The 23,439-nt window shown below is 46.4% G+C and overlaps 1 protein-coding gene across 1 annotated transcript in view; it reads right to left on the bottom strand.

Annotated features, from left to right (window-relative positions):
- Nucleotides 1–23,439, bottom strand: part of LOC138258581 (uncharacterized) — a 65,453-nt gene that overhangs the window by 9,739 nt on the left and 32,275 nt on the right. The window contains exon 5 of the mRNA XM_069205942.1: nt 23,271–23,405. Coding sequence (XP_069062043.1) covers nt 23,271–23,405 — 135 coding nt within the window. The remainder of the gene's footprint in view (nt 1–23,270; nt 23,406–23,439) is intronic.

Raw genomic sequence — 23,439 nt, 5'->3', positions numbered from 1 at the left:
AGGAACCTTCTTACAATGGTGTGGGTTAGGGTGTCTGGATTTTCTGAACAAAAAAAGCAGGACAGCCATTTGACATAGAAATAAGACTTAATGTTGGCACGGGTCAGTGGCGACAATAGGTAGTTATAGTTAGGACATAGTTTCCACAGAAAATTAATTTTTGTCTTGCCTATACCTTGGGCACTGTTCACAAATTGTCACAACATTTTCCAAAAGAAGTGCCCTCTAGGGTCTTGTTGTGTATAGAAAGTTTCAGAATGATCTGTCAAGCGAGGGCCAAGAAAAAGGGTGGGGTCAAAAAAGTGCATTTCCCATGTTATTTCCCATAGGCTCTTTAGACACATCTGCAGCATTCACTGCTGGACAAAATACACAAAGTTTGGCAAAACTGTAGCTTTTGGTCCGCAAATCACACTTGTTTTTTTATGTGGTATAAATCCATTAGGTAGTTTTCGAGCTATTTAAGGGAAGAAAAATTTGTATATCTAGGGCCGCAGATCCAGGGAGATCTCCTGCTGAGATCTGATTGGTTGTCAACACTTCAAACAAGAAATGTTGGCAGCCAATTTGGGACTCCATTTCAGCGAGTCCCAAAAAAACAGAGAAAAAAGAAATAGGGGCAGGGTATGTATACCCTAACTCCCTTGCCTTGGTCCAGGGGTCCGCCAGTACCCTGCCAAGGCTAAAAAGCATTTGTTTTTTAAATTCACATTGAAATACATTTTTTTCAAAAAAAGAACACAGGACCTGCACTTATAGTTTAATTAGCTTCAGGGTGGGCCAGGTCCTAGGGACATTCTCTTTATCATATAAATTAATGGAGGGGGCACACAGGACCTCCCCCACTTCTAGGGCTTATTGAAGCCCCAGGGACCACCACCTCCCCAGCACTAAATGTTATTATATGCAATGGGGGTGGCTGCACGGACCCCTCTGGCCCCAGGGACCACCACCTCCCAGGAGCAACAATATAACACATGGGTGGAAGGGTGCTTGGATCCCCCCAGGCAACCACCACCCTGGGGCCTAAATAACAAAATAAAGCGAAGGGACCACACAGTCCCCTCCAGGGACCACCACCTCCCTATGGCCCCCCATTATATTAATTTAATGTATCCCTGGGAGGGTGGGGGTTCCTGGGGCTCCGGGAAGTCCTCGTGACCCCACCCCCCTAACAGTTGTTGTTATGTTGCCCCAGGAAGGTGTGGTCCCCAGGAACCAGACAGGTCCGTGCGGCCACTCCCAATATATTTATTTAATTTTTATGATAACATCAATGTAATATCTGCAATAAAATTGTTGAGGAAAAAACTGTGCGTGGCAGGGGCACAAGTTATAGTTCCCTTAGGGCACAAGTTATAATTACTTGAAATAACTCTTAACTAAATTTCTATGGTTTTGTACATTTAAAATGTGAGCCTAACTATAACGTCCCTCTAACCTTTGGGCATTTAGGTGAATTTCTATGTTTAAAAAAAAAATTCTATCTCCTACCTAATGTCCCTGTGACCTTTGTTTTTTTTAGTGATATATATATATATATATATATATATGTGTATATATATGTGTGTGTGTGTGTCTGTGCATATATATATATATATATATATATATATATATATATGTGTGTGTGTATGTATATATGAAGATAAATAAGTAAGGAGCACTCTGCAACACGCTAAATGTGCTGCCTCAAATGTCTGTTTATCTAGCAAAGTTTTTAAGCATAGCATTAGCACAGTGCTATCCTCGTCAAGCTGTTAAATGACAGAAGCCATTCACCACTCCATGGTGTCCCTTACTTGAGCTGCTGTTCACCTAAACTTGGGAACTACCCAGAGTTCTCTATTCTTTTTTGCATAAATTATGCGTCACTCTAACCCTGAAAAGGTTTTGTTTTGACTTATACTGGGTGCTCCTTTGTGTCTGAACAAAGCTAAGCCTCTCTGAAGAGCTATACTAAAGCATAACACGTATCCGGGGTTGCTTTTACTCCTTCCAGGTTGGCTTGGACGGTATTTGACCAGTCCAAAGCTGTAATACAGTGCCTGGAATGGTGAAAGGCTTTTGTCATTTTACAGCTCGACGAGGATGGCACTGTGCCAATTCTATGCTGAAATATTGTGCTGTACAAATAGAAAAAGTCTTTGTCCCTGTCTAGCTCACTGTCTATACCACTGTGGTAATCCTATGCTTAAAAACTTTGCTTGATAAACAGGCATTGAGGTGAGCAAATCAAGAGTGTTGCTGATGTTGCAGGGTGCTCCTTACCGGAGCTGCTCTTAACCTAAACTTGGGAACTACTCAGAGTTCTCTCTTCTTTTTTGCAAATATATGTATGTATATATATCTATATATGTATGTATGTGTATATATATATATATATATATCACCCATTACCTATAGGCGGTTGCCAGTAGGTAGTTATAGTTAGGGACATGTTTCCATAGGAAAACCATTTTTTGGTGCCAATTGACAGATCCTCTTGAATTTTCCCCAAAAAGTGTGCTGGTAATTCTTTTTGCGCATGGAAAGTTTTGGGCTGATCCTTCAAGTGGGGGGTCGAGAAAAAGGGGGGAGGGGGGTCAAAAAAATGTGTTTTCCATGTTAATTCCCATAAGAGCTTTGAACTCGACTACAGCCCAAACCTCTGGACGGAATTACACCAAATTTGGCATAAAGATAGATTTTGTTCAGCAACTTGTGCTTTTTGTCATTTGGTGTAAATCCGTCAAGTAGTTGTTGAGAAATTTAAGGAAATCCAAATTTGTTTATCTATGGCCGCAGTTCCTCCTTGACAACTTTGCAAAGAATAACAAGCTAGTGCATGGAAATTAAGAGCTCTGATTGGCTTCCAACACTTAAACCAGGAAGTGTTGCCAACCATCTTGGGACTCTGCTTCAGCCGAGTCCCACAAACATTTTTTTAAAAAAGAAGAGGGGGCAGGCTGACCCTCCAGCCATGGTCTTGGGGGTCTCAGAGGGACACCAGCAGGTAAATTGTTAAAAAAAAAAAAAATATGGCAGCAAACTTTTGGCAAAACATTTTTTTAAAAAAAGAAGCGCAGTCTCCCGTGCTTGTTTTAATTGTAGGCCTGGGGGAGCCAGGTCCTGGGGACATTATTTAAAAACAGGAGGGGGGCACATGGCCCCTCACCTGAGGCTCTTGGAGCCCCAGGGACGATAGCCTTCCCGGGGCTTTATTTATAAAAAAGGAGGGGGCGCACGAGGACCACCACCTCCCCAGGGCTAAAGAAACAGTAAAGGGTGGTCTGTGTGGATCCCCCGGCCACCTCCTCCCCAGGCCTAAGTTAAACATGGAGCAGGGGATGCACGGACGTCCCTCGCACCCTTGGGACCTTCATCTCCCTGTCGTAGCTTTCTTTTAAAAAAAGGAGGGGGGCCGCATGGCCCCCCTCCTGGGCTATTCTTCACCCAAGGGGACGATAACCTTCCTGGGGCGGCCAATACAAATAGAAGAAGGGTGACGCACAGCCCCCCTCTTGGAGTCACACATGGCCATGGGGACCAACAACCCCAAGGCTGGCTCCTGCTATGTCCTGGGGTGCCCACCCCTGGGACATAGCTGTTTGCTTTAGCTTGGCGGGTGCTTTGAGAGCTCCCATCAAGCAAAAGCAAACACCCCGATTCCAGCAGGCAGAAGCTGTCAAAGTGCTCCCACTTGCTGGAAATGGAGGGTCCATCATTTTCCCTGATGGCAGAGATGCAGGCAGGGAAAGAGATGAAACTATTGCTCTTGCATTCAGGAATCTGCCTTTTCAGCAGCTCCCTGTGTGCAATAGCAATTTTGGCACCTTCAGGAGGCAGGGAACCGGCTGGGACCGTGGGGCCTTGAGGCTCCTCCCTTGGTCCTGATCATGCACACTGGGTCCAAAGGGCACCCAGGAGACATGGCCAGGCCCCAGGGGATGGGGGCCACGGGGCTGAATCAGCCCTGGGAGGGAGACGTGCAGCCCTAATCCCCCATTAAGTGTGTTTTCTCGGCAATTCCATATTGAAAAACAATCTGAAATCCTTTGTGGAGGTGAATGCATTGTTCATCTATTGAAGTGAAATTTGTATGTGACTGTGACAAGTGGGTTCCTTCTTGTCCTCGTCTGGTGAGAGCAGAGTCTGTTGTTCTCCCTTTAAATGCAGATGTGCAAATCTTCTGGAAGCTCCGACAGTGAGGCCCCACAATGTCCACCTTAGTAGCATGCAAAGGTCTTGCCGCCTTTTGCCAGAATGATAGACAGCTTACCAAAGGCCCCCCAGTGCATTTCCCGCTTATTTTGGAGGTACGTTCTTAAATCAGAGGAATATGAGGACATCTCTACAAAACAAAGAAGCACTTACATCATAACGATAACAGGAATGACCATGGTTTGGTGAAGATTTACGTCTTTTTAGTCTCGTAGGCCTCTAGGAGGATTCATGTTATCACATATTTCTGGATAAAGACCCACCAGGAACAATCATACTGCCAAAACACACACAAGGTCAATGGTGACATTTCCTTGTGCTCCATTACGCAGCTATAGTGTAAAATACATACTGGACATTTACCCAAGGAGGCATAAAGAACTCCACTTGGGTAGATATTTTGTGGAAAACTGTGGTCTCTTGTTGGATAAAAGGGCAGGTGAGGTTCCTTTGTGGCAAATCCCTCACACAGCTACTGAAAGCCACACAGACACTCACAGACACATTCAGACACTCATGCACCAGCTCACATATACCCACTCACAGACCTACTTAGACACTCACCTACCCACTCACAGACCCACTCAGAGACCCATGCACCCACTCACAGACCCCACTCAGAGACTCACAGATCCTCTCAGACAATCATGTTCCTACTTGCAGATCTATTCAGTCATGCATCCACTCACAGACCTGCTTAAAGAGTCCTGCATCCACTCAGAGACTTATGCACACACTCACAGACTCACTCAGAGACCTATGCACCCACTGATAGATCCACCGAGGTACTCATGCACACACTCACAGACCCACTAGGAGGCTTATGCATGTGGGATTGGGTGGTTATAGGGGGTTGGCCGCAGGCCAGGCCCAGCGGGCACCCCGCCCGCAGCACACAGCCAAAGGCCATGCATGGTGCATGGTTGGGTGGTTATAGGGGTTGGCCACAGGGTCTGGCCACAGCCCTGCAGCCAACCCCCGCCGTACATGGCCAAAGGCCGTGCATTGCGCAGGGTTGGGTAGTTATAGCGGGTTGGCCGGCCAACCCCTGCCACACTCGGCCAAAGGCCGAGCACGGCGGTGGTTTAATTAACATATAGTAATTAAAGTTACTTTATGTAAAAAAAAAATAGAAATTCACTTAAAAACCAAAGGTTACAGGGTCATTATAGTTAGGATCTGAATTTACTCACACAAAACCATAGAAATTTAGCAGTTATAGTTAAGGTTAGCTCAAGTAACTATAACTCGTGCCCTAAGATAACTCTAACTCACTCACTCGCCATACACTGCTAAATACCCCACATATTACATCACTCATGACATCTTTGATAACATTATTGATAATATCAATGTAACATTTGCAGTAAAATTAATTAGGAGCAAACTGTGCATGGGGGTGAGGGGGCGAGCTATAGTTACCTTGGGGCATGAGTTATAGTTACGTGAGCTAACCATAACTGCTGAATTTCCATGGTTTTGTGCGAGTAATTTCAGATCCTAACTATAAGCAGAGAAAAGATGTGGGCGCCTCCCTCTTCAAACGCAGCATCCCAATTTCTGCTCACTGCAGGGCCGCAGATGCGTGCTCGGGGACTCAGAGCCGGCACTCTAGCGATAGCGGGTAAGACTTGTAGGACCTTGCTTTGGCTGCCATTTTACGGTGTGGCGGCACGTTGACTTTTGCCCAGCCATTGTATAACTTCTAAGACTTGAACTTACTAAAGGGGTCACTCCACTCTACGGCACTCTATTCTACATCACTCTGCTCTATGCCACACCACTCTACGCCACTCTACTCTGTGCCACTTCACTCTACTGCATGCCACTCTTCTCCACCCACTGTATGCCACTCTACACATTTCCACTCATGCCACTCCACTACACCACATTTTTTCCATGCCTCTACACTCTACTCCACTCCACTCTATGCCACTCTACATCACTTTACTATACACCACTCCACTTTAATCTATGCTTCTCCATTCGACATAGTGCCGGCATTCTATGCCACTCCACTTTATGCCACATTGCTCCACTCTACTCTGCTCCATGCCACTCTACAGCACCCACTCTATGCCACTCCACCCCACACTTCTACACGCCACTACACCCCACTCTGTGCCACCTCACTCTATGCCACTCAACTCTACGCCACTCCACGGCACTCTACTCTATTTCACACCACTCTACTCCTTCCCACTCCACTCAATGCAATGCTAAGCCACTTGACTCTATGCCACTCCACTCATGCTACTCCACTCTATTCTACACCACGCCACTCTACTCCCTCAACCTCACTCCCTGCCATTCTATTCTACGCCACTCCACTCTACAATACTCTACTCCATTTCACTCGACGCCATTCCACTCTCCTCTAGGCCACTCTACTCTACATGACACCACTAACGTTTAGCCACACTGCTGTACAACATGAATCAAAAGAATCAGCAAAGCCAATAGCTGTTACATAGGCGAGACCTATTGACTTTGCCAATGCTTGTTGAATAAAAGCAAGTACTGGATTCGGCAATCATTTATTGGGGTTTCTGGATGCATTCGGAGTTGTGAGCCTGTGTTTGTGCTACACCTGCTTCCTCCTGAGAAGCCATAGACTGCTCGATCCACGCCACTACTGAGAGTCAGGTGCTGAAGTGGTACTTGGCCCAATTACTCAGAGCCCATGACAGGCTGGGCCCTACGACATCAGGGGTGAAAGGCCTCAACCACCAAGGTTGGGCCCAGTAACACCTGCTTGCCTCATAACCCTCTGAAATGGGTTCTGACAGTGCTTATTTTCTTTCATGACAGACTGGCCCTCATTTACTTAGTAACCTCAAGCCCTAGGAGCTTGGTAGTGCACATAGGACTCACTTTTCTAGTACTGCAATGTACTTTACCTCCAGCTGCGCTGCGGTGGTTTCATCTGTATAATCAGCCCACCGTGACCTAAGCACCAGTGTGTTTCAGTCCTGAAGAGATGTAGATAGCGCTTTGCTCCATATCTGACAGCCAGCTTGCTGTGCTTGTGACACTGCTGCAACGGATTGTCAGTGCATGCTCAACAATCTGCTACCAGTCAGGAAGCACAACAACGGGCACCATCATTCACCATCGTTGACAGTACTTTCCAGAGTGCACTCTGATTACTGGGAATTACAGACGTGTGTACTTAATATCTGGACAGACTTATATAGTGTATTGTGCACAACTCACATTGTGCATATGTCATCTAATCTGCTTTCTTCACCCCAGCCCAGCTGGTATCATGAATAACTGGTTGCTTACATACTAACAGGAGGGGTATTTGTTGAGGGTAACATTGGTTGAAGGTTTGTTTTTGCATTACTGTTGCTGTTGTGTTAGGGCCAGGTACAGAGGTCCCTTTTTATAGGTCCCTGCTCCGAGTTCCTGCCCACTCCTGTTGTCCTCCTTCAGACCCGTCGGTCAACAGGCCCACAATGGTGTTTCTAACATCTAAGACAAACTCCTCCTGTAGATCAGGACAGTTCCAGCATCAACCAGCTCTACGCCTACATTAGGACAGCCAGGGTGGAACTCCTGTTATCTTCCCATTGACCTCTCAGAGACAACCACCTGCATTCACATCATGTCTACCCCTTTATGGATTTCCAGACCAAGATGACCTCTTACCCAGCTATGGTTGAAATGAAAGGAAAGGATCTGACTTGGAGTCCGGCAGATGGGTTACCCTGTCACAAACGTGATAGATATACTATCAGTTTCATTAGAAATGCATTGTGATGCAGTAGCCTGGCCCAAAATAATGTTTTGATTGCTTCAGGGCAGCAAAGCTGATAAACAGTGCCACCTAAACAAACTGCAGCTTAGAAAAGGGTTTATGACCATGCCGAGGCACCTATCTCTGATACAGGCTTGTCCGAAGTTATTGTACGGCCTAGAGCCAAAACTTAAAGCAGGCCCTCTCGATCCTGCTCCTATTTTTGCCAGGCATCAGGAGCCGCTGTTACTTAGTATTAAAAAATGTACTCTAGGGAATGAGAAAACGTAACAACTGGCACCAGCTGGTCATGTAAGCTGCCTCATTATTAATGAAGAGGGCTGGTTGCTTGCAATTATTCCATAAATAACTGTTGTTGTAGGAGAGTGGGATGTGAAATCCGCAGGTCCTCGGGCGTCATACCCCTCTGCCCCGCTCTTATGGTGCCCATGTTCTGAAATGTTGGGATTAAAAAGACGTATGTATCAATAATATAAATCAATGAGTGGAATGTACAGTGAACTACATGAGGGCAATCTGCACTCCCATACATATTTACACGCTGCATCACCATACTTGTGATTTTAACATAGGAATCTCACTGTGGGGTCTAGTCACAATCTGCATTTTGTAGTACATTTAGTAGTGCTAGTGTAGTACTACTACAAAATTCTGTTTTCTAAACTACATGTGGAAGTCTCTCTATCTTCTGTCTTTTCTGTGTGGAGTTCTCCTCCCCAACTGCAGAGATCTCCACATACATATGTGGCAGGGATGGGGGTGGCTGAAAATGGAGAATACTTCTAAAAGGGAAGGATTTAGGGAGAAGTATAGAGGGGTTCATGGAAGGCTAGTTAGGAGTTTAAGGAGGGATATCTACCCATCTACAAAAGAGTATGCCCTTTCCTGTTCACAAACTGAACTTGTAAAATTAAAATATCCAAAAAGGGCCCACAACAGTTGTAAATGTCCTCCAGCTTAGACCTGGAATATGTCCAGCACCACACAAGGCCAGCCACTGGTCCTGAGAAACCATACCATAGGATAAAATGGAAGCAGGCACTAAAACAGAACCCCATAGCAAAATAAAATTAATTTATTTCAACATTTAAAAAAATAGAATATAATTTAATTTTAAACAATTATGTCAATAAAATAAATATGGTTTTATAACCGTTTCTTAAGTTAAATATAAATATAATATATTTAAAAAAAACATAATTTAATTAATTAAAATCAATTCTATATATAACTACTAACATTTTGCTTTGGGTGGATTTATTTTTTTAAATAAAGCTTTATATTAATACTTTTGATGTAATAGTTTAACTATATCCTTCAAAATTAATTTAATAGCTCTGTAGCCTTTTAAGTTGGATCTGGTTAAAACAAATATATAAAAATATTGTACATTGCTATGTAACATAACATCTTGTTTGCTATTTTTTGTTTAATAAACTTTTTAAAAATGTCTTCAGACAATAAGGAGATCTTGGCCCCAGTGGAAGAGACCTCCCCCGCATGTGAAATGTTATTAGGTGTAAACTTGGCTCCATCCCCTGCATTCAGGAAGGTGAAGACACGTAAGTTTATATTTTTATAAATTTATACTCTGGAATGGTGAACAGCAAATGTAGTAAATTTACTACGAAGTATAAGTGTAGGTTTACACATGTGTAAATATACCTTTGTGAATAGGCCCCTGTATGTGGGGTGATTTTAGTCTGTGTTTTGTTCTGTCCTTTGTGGTGCTCTGTGAATGGCCAGATAGCAGGGTACCTGTTGTGGATGAGCACCATGAAGTAGGTTTGCCTCACCGACTTGTACCTGGCTAATGCTCAGGAAGTACAGGTGCATTAAATTACAGTAATCCTGAACCAGCTGTGTGTTGCTTTTGAGGCTGCTGGTCCAGCCAGTGTGCTCAGAGCTTTTGTATCTCATTGGACACTTAGGACAGATTGTGGGGCCCTGGCGCGCACACATTGTGGTGATAGTGACCCTTCATTCAGGCTGCTAATAGGGAGCTGTGCAGTGGAAGTCTGTCTTTGAGGCAATGTAGCGTGCTGCATGAGTCTATGCACTCAGCATCTGCAATGCTGTCTGTTCTTAGTTGTAGAAGAAATAGCGCATGGATGGAATGAACACGTCAATGTTGGGAAGCTCTGTGATCTGTGGTACTGAACACTTGTGTAATCTAGCATCCAAATAGGAAAATGTTGATAATAGTATGTCGGGAAGGACAATAAGCAGCAGTACAGGATTATGCTCAGTGTTCTGGATAAGCAGGTGGAAGTAAGTGAGGGAGTCCACCTTCTGCTTACTGCAGCTCTTTGGTGGAGCACTGATGGTGAGAATTGGATGCTGTAATTCTACTGTAAATAATTCCACAAGCTGAAGGTCAAGTTAAATATGTGTGGTATAGAGTGAAAGCAGTCATTCTATGACTATTTTATGGTGCGGCATTATGGACAGATGTCCAAGGGGTTCAGAAGTAGCAGTGTGGTTAAGATTGTGTTGAATACTAGTCCTAATGCGGAAAGTCACTCCCCTGAATGAATGATGAAGATGGAAGCTGACGGTAGTGGGACATTCTGGGTCCTCATATTTTACCTTGTCTAAGAAGGCCTGGGATAAAAGGTTCAAGGCAGAGTATGACAACAAACATACTTAGAGATGTGCAACCACATGGATACAATAGTGGCAGTACTGCTGTGTTGGGTTAGTAGATAATGTGTGAATTTTGAAGACAGAATTGAAAGTGTTGAATTGTCTGTAGCAGGGAGGTGTATCAAGTATAAGGGGCATATTTATACTCTGTTTGCGCCGAATGTGCATCAAAAATGTTGACGCACATTCGGCGCAAACCGTGCACCATATTTAAACTTTGACGCCCGAGCCCGCGTTCATCATTTTTTGAATGCAGGAAATTGCCTTGCGTTAATGACATGTAAGGTAGGCTTTCCCGCCCAAAAAATGACTTTAAGGCCTGTGCACCTTATTTATATTCCTGCGTCATTTTGACGCACAGGAGGAGGCAGGCCTTAAAAAATGGCGCACAGCCTGATGTGCGCTGTTTTTTAACGCCTGGGTGAGGGCAGGCGTTAAGGGACCGGTGGGCTCACTTCCATGGTCTATGACCATGGAAGGAGTCCACAGGTGCCCTTCCCTGCCCCCAGGGACACCCCCTGCCACCCTCGCCCACCCCTGGAGGACACCCATGGAAGGAAGGGACCCATCCCAGGTGAGTACAGGTAAGTTGAGGTAAGTATTTCTTTTTAAGTGGCTTGCGGGGCCTAATTTGGGCCTCCCTACATGCCACTGTTTCCAATGACTATGCCCAGGGGACAGAAGTCCCCTGGGCATTGTCATTGGGCACAGGGGCATGACTCCTGTCTTTGCTAAGACAGGAGTCATTTCAATGGGGGTTGTGCGTCAAAAAATGGCGCAAGTCCGGTTTGAGGCATGATTTTTGCCTCAAACCTGACTTGCTCCATTTTTTGTCACACAACCCCCATTTTCCCCTATGCCGGCGCTGCCTGGTTTGAGTCTCTTTTTTTTACTCTGACCAGTCCGCAGCGCCGGCTAACGTCATTCCTTAAATATGGCACCCGCATGGCACGTAGGAATGGTGTTAGCCGGCAGTAAAAAAAAAAATCGAAAACCAGCCCCGGCGCTGGTTTGCATCAATATGGGCCTAAATGTATTAATATTGATCCAAACAGTAAAGAACAGGTTCTAGAATTAGATGAAGAGGTGGTCCAGGGTATGGGGTTAGAATGTCAAAGAAAATCTCCAGGTGAATAGTGCTCAAAATTACTATGTGCAGAAGTCAGAGATATATGGAACTCCATCAGGACGGATGTGATAGCAGAGTTGAAAAGGTTAAACTAGCTCTGCATTGTTGAACCTATTAAGTCTTCTTTGCGGATTATAACATTTGTTAGTGTCATGACCCTCCAACCTGCCATGCTGTAATGATGAAAAGTCTAAGAACAGCAATAAGAATGCAGGCAAAGAAGTATCCACAGTGGAGACATTGATGTCCTAGTTGGAAAAAGGTTTGCTGAGTTGTGCTACGTTTGTTACAAAGAAAAGGCCAAAGAAAGGAATCCAAGATGGCCGACTAGAAGCCCAAAGGTTAAGTTGTAGGTCTAGTGTTGCATTCAGTTTAGTTGCTAGGATACGCACGCACCGCTTGGGAGCTTCACACTTCAACTGTGGTCTGACAGGAGTCCAGATGTGCAGAGAGAGCGCGCCTTTTGTGGTAAACGTTTTTGTGAGGAGAACTAGATGTTGCATGTATTTTCACAGATAACGAGTTAACTGCAGATAATAATAATTCATGAAGAACAAGCATTTACAAATACAGAAAGTTTTTTGAGTGCTCTAAAGAGTTTACAACAGGAATGAACTATTAAAGACATTTAAAGAATATAAAGACAATTAAACAACAAACCGAATTATTTAGTTACCAATAGACAAACGTAAGAAAAACTACAACTGGAAGTTCAACTCGCATTACTGATTAACAAGGCACACCGGTTATTAGTTTATAACAACGGCATTGAAAAGACAGTCAAGAGGAAATCGTTACCTCATCTAATTCAACCATAAATAACTATATATATATACATATATATATATACATATATATATATCAAAAACGAAGTTGTCCTCATGTGAAAGCGCACTCCCAACAGGTTAAATGACTAGAAAGAAGAATGAAATGTAATAAAAGTAAGAAAGAAATGCCTGGAACACTTCCAGCACTGGCTGCACCTACGAGGGTGAAACACTTTTATATTTTTCTCTGCTGAAGAAAGGATTGACCTAGAAACACGTGTCCAGAGATGATTTTATAACCTAAGGCCTGGAATAATGAAACTGCTTAAAGAATTCACTGTGAGTTGCTGGCTTTGCTTTTTCTTCCCGTTTATATAACCTGTTGGGAGTGCGCTTTCACATGAGGACAACTTCGTTTTTGATAATTAACCGGCCTGTCCAGCCGGGAAGGCAGCACCACTGCACATCGAAGCAGGTCTGTGTGACTAAAAATGGATTGTCACATAAGAGCAATCAGGTTGGGTTATTCACAGCAAATCTGACAATTTTACTTTGGATTCGCCTACAAAGGTTTTGCACTTTGGTTCATTATTTCGTTTGGCTCCAGCAACCCACTTGGGGCAAAATGAAAAAATTGCAGGACCACCACAACCAGCATGCACTGTTACTCACTTGAGAGGCCCACTGGGGCTGACTGGTATTTAAAGAGACTAATCAGGTGCCTGTAATTAGACAAGCTGAAGCCATGCCGGTCTTTGCAGTAAGAAAGAAATGCCTGGAACACTTCCAGCACTGGCTGCACCTACGAGGGTGAAACACTTTTATATTTTTCTCTGCTGAAGAAATGAATAACCTAGAAACACGTGTCCAGAGATGATTTTATAACCTAAGGCCTGTAATAATGAAACTGCTTAAATAATTCACTGTGAGTTGCTGGCTTTGCTTTTTCTTCCCGTTTATATAACCTGTTGGGAGTGCGCTTTCACATGAGGACAACTTCGTTTTTGATATATATATATATATATATATATATATATATATATATATATATATATAAATAAATATCTAGCAACTGAACAGAATAATTAAGAACGTGTAGAGAAACGTATTCAGAACTGAAAATTTCATCACATGAGTCAAGAAGCAGACAACTCTTCATGTTAAATTGAGACAGACAGAGAGAAGCAAGACCTCAGGGAGCTCAGGGTGAGTGAGTATAACATTAAATGTCAGAGAGAAATAAATGTTAATTAATAAGAAAATATAGTAACAGACATAGGCCCTCATTATGAACATGGCAGTCCGTTCCACTCCGTCGGCAGTGGCGGTAGAAACCATCAACAGAGGTGCGGTCCGGACCGCCAAACCTGACTCCCACAAGTGCTTAGTACTCCACATAATGGGGCACCATATGGGCATCCAGGCACCTCACGGAAGGGGGGCAGGGGGTGGGGATTTTCGGCAGGGTGGGCCTTTGACTTTCTTTGGGAAGGTGGAGGGGGTGGGCTTCTCCTTTGAAGGGGGTGGGGGCTTTTTGGCTCGGGGGGAGCTGGATGGCCTAGGCTCTGTCCGGGCCTTTTTCTTATCTGGGGAAGGGGCACAGGAATGTGAAGGGAGGACAGAGGTGAGTTGTGATGTGGAAGGAGCAGAAAGGGCAAGGAGGTGAGCACGTTTGGGGACAAGACAGGGTGAGCCAGTGGGTTGGAAGAGGTCAGCACGGGAGAGGAAAAGTTTCTTTGGAGCAATTGGGGTAGGTGTGGATGAGGGTGTGGGAGTGGAGGCAGAGGGAGTGGATGTATGTGGTGTAGTGGTGCGTGTAGTGGTTACAGGTGACTGCTCAGTATGCTGTGGTGTGGTGGATGTCTGATGGGTGGGTGTCTTGGTGCGTTTGTGTGTCTTGGGAGGTGGGGGGGTGGACACAGTGGGAGAAGACAGACAGCTAGTGTGGATGTATGTTGTGTGGGTGTCTGCAAGTCTGGAGAGTGTGCTGCATGTGTCAACTACAGTAGATGTGGTGAGTGCAAGTGTGGTGTATGGGGTGCATGTATGGCTGTCTTCTATTGTGGTGAGTGCAGGAAGAGGAGCAGTAACAGTGAGTGAAGGTTCAGTGCATGAGGGTGTGGATGTAGAGGGGACAGACAGGGAGGCGGAAAAGGTGGGCACACTGGAGGAAGTGGACATTGTGTGTGCAGGTGTCTGTTGGCTGTGTGAATGCTTGTGGTGGGGTGTGTGGTGCTTGTGTTTTGAAGTGTGCTTCTTGTGTGTTGATGTGCTTGTCAGCATATCTGAATGTGTACTTTGGACGGGTGAAGGGAGTGGGGTGCTGGAAGGGGTAGAGGAGGTTGGGGGGGGGGGGGGAATGGCCAGGGAAACTGGCTGCCATCCAAGAGGAGGCCAGAGCCTGAAAAGATCTCTTTAGGGCAGACATGGCACCATGAATGCCATCCAGATAGGCATTTGTCTGCAGCACCTCTGATGCTAGCCCCTGGATGGCATTGACAATGGTTGTCTGCCCTACAGAGATGGTTCTCAGGAGGTCAATAGCCTCCAATGTGAGGGCAGCAGGGCTGACTGGGGCAGGGGAGGAGGTGCCTGGGGCGCACGAGACACCCACCTTTCTGGGTGGGCAGGCACGGGCAACTCGGCGGGGAGCAGAAGGGAGGATGGTGATGGAATGGGGGTGGCGGAAGATGTAACGGTAGTGGTGTGTGCACTAGGGTCCGCCACCGCGGGGGGCCCCCATCGGAGGAGGTCTCAGAGTCACTACCTCCTGTAGCAGTAGCCTCCCCCGTGGAAATCCCCTCACCCTCCCACCCATTGGTCCCCTGGGCGTCAATTGTCGCTGCCTCGGAGGATCCGTGGGCCACTGCCTCCCCACGTCCTGGTGCCTCAGCTCCCTCGCCTGATGTTGATGCTGTACCAAACCAACACAAGAGAACAGGGATGGGGAGACAAAACAGGAGAGACACTTGTAAATAGCTGAATGCAGGTACATAATGGCCAGACATACACCCACCCAGAAAACACACCCAACAGGCAGCACCGTTCCCTATGCCCATGGCCATGCCCCTGACTACTGATCAGAATACTGCTCTACACCCATCCCCTGAAATGCCTACGGAGCAGAAGTAGGTGAAACCTGACAGAGACACCCCTACACCCTTTGGGGAACATACAGTAGATGGACACCAGTCAAATTCTCTGCCTCTCAGCAGCATGAGCCCTATTGCACACCCAGACATCCTTCCAGACTGAAGTATGGTCTATGAGTACTCACCCCCTTGTGACTGCTGTGCAGCCTTCAAGGGCCCATCCAGGTCTGGGTACGCGACCGCCAGGATCCGTCGCATGAGGGGGGTCAGTGCCCTAAGGGCACCCTTTCCACATTGGGAGGACCTCCCCAGCTGGACTTCACTGATCTTTCGCGCCCAGCGCCGCAGGTCCTCCCACCTCTAACTACAGTGGGTGCCCCACCGGTTGTAGACCCCCAATGTCCGTACCTCCTTGGCGATGGCATGCCAATGTGCCCTCTTCTGGTGGGCGCTGACCTAAAAGGGTGACACAGAAATGGAGCACAGAGGTCAGGCACTTGCATGATAGGAACAGCTGGCTACTCGTCCACTATGGGACGGACAGTACTCTCAGACATATAGGACAGTTGCATGCAGCATGCCATGCACCATGGCCCATGCAGGCTCAGAGGTGCAAACATGTGCAATCAACACCATCCATTACACACACACAGTGACCCCGAAACCCAGACTCACCTGTACCTCTGGCCATCCATACAGTATTGCATACAGGAGCAGGACCCCGTCCACTAGCTTCTCCAGTTCTTCCTGGGTGAAGGCCGGGGCCCTTTCCCCTGCAACACGTGGCACATCCCTAGCCGAAGGCAGTCCACAGCAGTACACAGAGTGGAGTACCTGTCCCCACGAGATCAGGGAGTCAAGTAATCAAACGATGACGAACGCGCGTACGTTCCGCGGCGGTGTGCACCGTCACCGCCGGCGGCGATCATGATACGCCAGGATTCCCCATTGGCATCCATGTTAGCCAATGAGGGTGCAAACAGCGGTAAACACCGCCTTACGCTGTGACGTCAACCGCTAGCGGTATGAGGTCACTTCCACAACGAAAGGGCAGAACAACAGTGGGCAGACATTTTGCCTTTACCTACGCATCTACAATTAATTAATACTCACAATGCAGGCCCTACTAGCCACATGAAGCACCTAAGCCTCTGTCCATTCAGTATTGTAGCACACATGAAATACTCTGTTCCCTCATTGTGAGGTACATGTATATCTATCAGGTAGCAGTTATTGTAGAGACAACGCAATGAACAATGCCGTGCACAAATGATGACAAGTGTGCCTATGTATGTGTTTTCATCACTCCTTTTTGTAACCCCTTGTAGGTACCGATCCTTGTGGCGAGGAAGGGCACCATCGGTGTACAGCCCACTTGTGGATATGAGGACCATGGGGGAGCATCAGATCATAATCACTTACAGACTCACACATTCAACTATTCAGGACCTTTGTGCATTACTGCATCCTGCACTAACTCCGGGAAATCGTAATCAGCATGCCGTTCCAACTGAAGTGCAGGTGCTCTCTGCACTCCATTTCCTGGCCACGGGCTCATTTCAAGTGACAGTGGGCATGGGTGCTGGTTTTTCACAGCCAATGTTCAGCCAGGTACTGACAAGATTTCTGAATGCATTTGTACAACATCTGCAATCCTATGTGAGGTTTTCTCAAAGTACTGACCTCCTTGCCATCAAGTCTGACTTCTATGCCTTTGCCAACATTCCCCATGTCATAGGTGCCATCGATGGCACACACATAGCTATCATCCCCCCAAGAGTGAGTGAACAGATGTACAGAAACAGGAAGAACTTTCACTCAATGAACACCCAATTGGTATGTACTGCAGACCAGTACATTTCCCATGTGAATGCCATGCCATGTTTCCAGGTTCAGTCCATGATTCCTTTGTGTTGAGGAACAGTAGTGTGCCACAGAAGATGGAACAACTACAAGAGGACAGAGGGTGGTTCATAGGTAAGTTTGCCTGCCACTAACTGACACATTGCAGAAAACCAGCCTGTCTGACTAAGGGACATAACAATGACAAGTCTGTATTGCACCATTTTGTAGGTGATTATGGCTATCCAAACTTGCGTTGGCTCCTGACACCAGTGAGGAATCCCAGGACGGATGCAGAGAGGAATTACAATGAGGCCCATGGACGTACTAGGAGGGTAATAGAGCGAACTATAGGTCTCCTGAAGGCTAGATTCCGGTGTCTCCATATCTCTGGGGGTTCCCTGGCCTATCGGCCTGATAAGGTGCGTAGAATAGTGGTGGCCTGCTGCATGCTGCACAATGTGGCAGTGAGACATTCTATCCCCCTCTTGGGAGGTGGAGGGTGCTATAGGTCCTGATCAGCTACCTCAGAGAGGTGAGGAGAGTGATGGTGAGGATGAGGAAGGGTAAGATGTCAATTCCAGGAACCAACCAATACAACTCTACTTCCAATAACTGTGTGGGACTTAAGCCTGTCATTGGGGTTAGTGACTAATACTGTCAGTGTGCTCTGTCATATGGGGGGGTTGGTCATGATAGGCGATACATGGCCCACTTCTGCATGGTACTTACTGAAAATATATGCATTCCCTCCTTGCCACCATTTGGGCACAGGACTACCATCATGCACAGAATTGACAATAAAGTTGTTCTCTGCCAGTTGCATCCATACTCCACTTTGTTCATAATTTAAGACAGGGGACAGTGTTACAGGTGTGAAATGTGTTTTATTGGTAGAAGTGAGTGAATTGTGCTATTTACAGTGTTGGGAGTCGTAAGGGTGGGGGGTCCTCAAAACTAACATGGTGGCAGCCTTGTAGGTAGTATTGATGGGTCCATTTTGTAGAACAGTACTTCTAAATGCCCTTAGCTAAGTGTTGTTGGGGAATGGGTGGGATGGTTGCTTTGTATTTGTAGCAGAGTCAATTGTTGAAGGGGGCCTTGTTCTTAGCTGGGTTTCCAGTGCCATATCTTGGCCTGAGAGTATGTTTGGGCACCTGCTGTGGAGCTTCTTGGGGTGACATGGTCGGCCCTTGGGTTTCCTGGGAGGGTAGTTCCTGGGATGTTTCTGCTGCTTGGGTCATCTGATGCTGGTTGTCCAGGGATGTTGTGGGGGCCTCTTGTCCGGTGTGGGTGTCAGACTGGTTTTTGACCAACTGCAGCAGTGCTCCTGCTACGGTGGCCATTATGGCATTGTGCTCTTTCCACTGCTCCATGGCCTGTTGGTGTTGTTCCTGCTGCATCCTCTGACTTTGCTCCAGGGTGGACACAATATGTGCCAACCTGTCATGGGTATGTTGGTAGGCCCCCAATACCTCTGAAATAACATCTTGGGCTGCTGCATCCATCCTGTGGCCTCCCCCCTGGCCCACTGAGACCCTTGCACTTGCCCTAGCCCCCTGTGCCTGTGTCCCCTGCACAGGTCTGGCACTACCACTTGTACTGGGGCCCTCGCCTTCCTGCATGTTGGGAGTTGGAGACTGTGGCCTCCGTACCTATGTTCCACCAGTCTGTGCCCTGGGTACACTGGTGTGGGTACGGCTGCCCTGGGCTGCTGGTCTTGACTGGGTGGTAGGGGTGACAGTGGTTTCCTGGGTGGGGCTGCTGCACGGTGAGAGTCCAGGACTATGTGAGGGGCCTGCCTGCTCATCAGTGTCCAGGGATCCTTTGCCAGTGTCTTGTGAGGTGCCTCTGTCTCCCTGGAGGGCAGTGGCACTCCTTGTCCCGTCCGTTAGGGTTGCGTGGGTTGTGGTGCCTGTTAAGGGACATAGACATGTCTGTTACATATGCATGAAGGTTTGAGGTGTAAAGGGCTGGGCTATTTTGTGCTGGTGTTACTTTCAGTGGCCTTCCAGGGTTCCTTTGTGAGGTTGACATTGCATTTACCGCCAGTGTGGGGTTGCATTGTGGTGGGGGGTATTGTTCCATTGTGGGTGGCTGTGCACAGCAGGAGTGATGTGGGCCTGTTAGTGGGTTTGAGGTCATGCAGGGGGGTGGATGTAGTGGGTAATGGCTGGGTAGGGTGTAGGTCCAGGTGGGTGTGGGTGGGGTGGGGTGGTGCATGCATTGCAGCTGTGGTGGATATGGGGTAATTGTAGTTGACTTAACCCTAGTCCATTCCTCCAGTGAGTCCTGTGAGTCCCTCTGGGTGCAGGATAGCCAGTACCTTTTCCTCCCAGTCGGTGTAGTCGGTGGTGTTGGTGGCGGTCCTCCCCCAGTCTTCTGCACTGCGATGTGGTGCCTGGATGCCATGCCCCGGACTTTCACCCGTAGGTCGTTCCATCTCTTCCGGATGTCGTCCCTGGTGCGTGGATGGTGTTCTACTGCATTCACCCTGTTCACAATGGTCTGCCACAGCTCCAATTTCCGGGTGATGGGTGTGTGCTGCACCTCGGCCCCAAAGATTTGTGGCTCCACCTTCAAGATCTTGTCCACCATGGTCCTTAACTCCCTTTCGGTGAAGCGTGGGTTTTTGGGGGGGGACATGGTGAGTGTGGTGGATGGTGTTGGGACTGGGAACAAGGTAACGGTGCTCTTCTGTGGGTCAGTGTGCGTCTCCTGTATGTTGGCATTCGCTGTCTGGCTCTGGTGCTCTCCGTCTTCTTGTCCTGCTTTCGTTGCAAGGGATTGTGGGGTGTGTCTGGGGGTGTTTTATGGGGTTCTGGATGTGTGTCAGGTGTGTGGGTCAGACGCCTATCCAATGTGTTCACTTCTTGCTGTTGAGTCCACTTGCCGCCTGTGGCAGTCGCAGCCGCCAATGGTCGTCCGGCCTCCACTGTCTGCCAAGGTGATTTGTGCATCATTATTTGGAGGGCAGGATGTGGGTGTGCTTGGCAGTGGTGGGGTGGGGTGGTCCAGGATTCCCGCCGACAGTGTCATGGCGGGGAGTGGTGATCTGGGGATTTTTGGCGGGGTTGGTTTTTTCGTTCATTATATGGCGTGTTTCCATTCAGCGCCAACGGCGGAATTCTGTTCACCGCTGACACTGCGGTCGGCTGTCTTTCCTGCCATGTTCATAATGACCGCCATAATGTGTCCCTAATTGTGAAAGTGATTTTTCAGGTGCTGTTATTCAGTCAAATAAGACGTGAGGTGGCAGAGTGAGTATTTGACGAAACATCATCTATGAGGCAGTCTCTCTGAATCCCCTTCCCCTTTCCCCTTCCAGGGTGCTCAATATGGAGATTCTAATTCATTGCGAGTAATCTGGGTTGGGTCTGAGGATATATCTTCTGCTCCTGAGGAAATCAAATCAAAGGACTCCGACAGTCGTTGTTATCAAGGCTAGTTGTCAAGTCTGTCTACCTGTGGGCCTGAGAAATCACTATAACTACAAATGGGTACAAAAATACCCATTTCCTACTACAGGGGCACAATGTCTCTTACCAATGATGCTAAGGTGTTCTTCCCTATAGAGCAATGTGCTGTATTCCCTGGTCTAAACTGACATCAGGAGTCCAGACCACATACAGCTTTCATCAAGAGATGTTTCAGTTCAGAAATATGTTTGATCTCGCATTCGCTCCTTCTGTCTTCGAGGGGCTTGGACCTTGGGGAGCGTGGGGCGCCTTTTTCAGGGAAGGAAAAGTTGACAGTCCCCGCAGATTGTTGACACTGTCTGGACTCCGGTTTTGCATTCTCGAAGATTCAGTATGGGAAATGGGACAGGTCCTCGACAACAAACTACATATCCAAGTAGACCAGTTGCCATTTTGGATATCTTGGTATAATTTCCCTCACGGCCCACAACATTTTGCTAGGCAATCGTGATTCCAAATTGCTGATGGCAGGCCCTTTTTCCATGGATCTTGGGTTTCCCTTGAAAAATATCACTTGCTTCCTTTTAGGTTTGTGATGAAGGACTTTGGAAATACAGAGAAAGGTTGTGTTGTGTGGTGAACACAAACATTGGACTATTTGAACATTTAATATAAGCTCTTCTAGGACTATGGGGATGTTGCATTTCACCTTAAGGATTATCTTGTGACAGGAATTATTTGTAAATCAGAACTATGTTGCTCATGTTATGTATGAATGTCAATATTAATGTTCTATTCATAGGGGAGAACTATCCATGAACATATATTTAAAGTACTCATTTCTAGTTTGCCTAGTTTCAGGAATTATACATTCTACATAAAATTACAGAGAGCTTGTTACATGGAGATATTGCTAAAGTATATCCATTCACTGTTACAGTTAAGTGCTGACCCTTCATGGCACAATAGTAAAGTTACATCTCTCTGCCTTTAAATATCCACTTCGTCCTGCAAACATCATTGTCCAGCAGAAGTGATGAGTCAGAGTCCGGCGTCTCTGTTTTCTGTATTATCAAATTCCTTTTCCCTGTTTCTACCACTGGCCCTCAAATCCCTGTATATATGGTTATTGGTAGAGGTAACGAGAGATGAAAGTGTGCTCTCTCCCGCTGGACTACAAGCACAAGGTTAGTGCATTCCGACAAAGATGCACAGCATGCTACTGGGTGTAAAGAAGATCTTGTACTTTCAGGATAACATTAGGGTGATTAACAAGGATGAAGAACAGGATTGAAAGTTTTTATGGTACTAAAGAGTTAACAGTAGGGGTGTCAAAATGCGTGTTTGAGCAATGTTCTTGCACATATTTAGTTTATGAGACTAGCCGAGTTGGACACAATTCCCAAGCAAATTCCAGTGAATATGGTAAGGATAGTACCATATACCACTGGAAAGGAACGTCTGAGGGGTACAACATGGAGGCATTCACCTCTAGGTTTTTAATAGCTGTTACAATTAAATATTCTATTATTGAGTGAAAAACCTAGGAATATGCATGACTATCTTTTTCACAAATGTGTTGAGGGGGTGAGGTGCGATCAAAAACATTTCACTGTGCTGCTAAGGACAAGGGTGATGTTGAATGTTCTAGCAAGAACTGCTCACCTTCAGTAAAGTTACAAGATTACATTACATTTTCATGTATTTCACTTAAGGAGGGGAGTTGATGGAGAGGAGAATTAAGTGTTTAGTGATGTATATAGGGCACAAATTGTGCACTCCCTTTCTGAGAGCTGCTTCGGAAACTTTTTTGAAGGAAGAATGGTTCTTATGGCTGATGTAGAGTTCATCCATAGGGTTAACTATCAATAGTGAAGCTGGTGAAAACCTACCAAGAAGTTCACTTTAATCCCAAGAGTTCATACGTCTTTTGAGGAGTGGCTAGAGTATAATTGATGGATTTGATTAGACAGTGAGGGATGTCACACACAAAATCTGTAACAACCTTTCAGCCTATCCAAAATGTTGGAAATAGGCCGACGTTGTTATTGATTTTGTGGGTGACTTCCCACTCTTTCTAATTAATTGACCTCAGAGGAAGATAGGATGCTAGTCCATTATCCTTCCTCTCTCCCTCTATTGTGCATAAGGAGCTCTGATGGAATTGGACAATCAGACAGCTTAGTTTCATAATTTTGCTACACAGGTATTGCATACAATAAAAATGTTGATAAACATTTTTTGACGTCTAGAAGTGGAGGTCATGTTGGAATGGAGTGTCAGAGTGTGGGAGCAGACAGGTCCATTCAATCCAAGCTTGTGCCAGTTAGCTCTCATGGGGCAATGTATCTATAGATATTTTAGGGTTTGTCCAGGGAGGCAGAAACTCGGCTAAATATGTTGGTGCCTTACGTGCTGTTGTAACATCTTGATGAGCTCCTCTGGAGCGTGGTCCAGGTAAAACCGTTTGGAGATTTTCAGACACTCGGCTCCGTTGCTCACCACACACAGGTTGGACTGGTCTTTAAAAAGGACATCCGAGAGGCCCTGGGACACAAGAAAACATGGTTTCTTAAAATCT

The sequence above is a fragment of the Pleurodeles waltl genome, chromosome 9 (genome assembly GCF_031143425.1).
Source record: "Pleurodeles waltl isolate 20211129_DDA chromosome 9, aPleWal1.hap1.20221129, whole genome shotgun sequence".
NCBI lineage: Eukaryota > Metazoa > Chordata > Amphibia > Caudata > Salamandridae > Pleurodeles > Pleurodeles waltl.
Note: the sequence above shows the minus strand (reverse complement) of the source record. Positions and strands in the feature narration are given on the sequence as shown.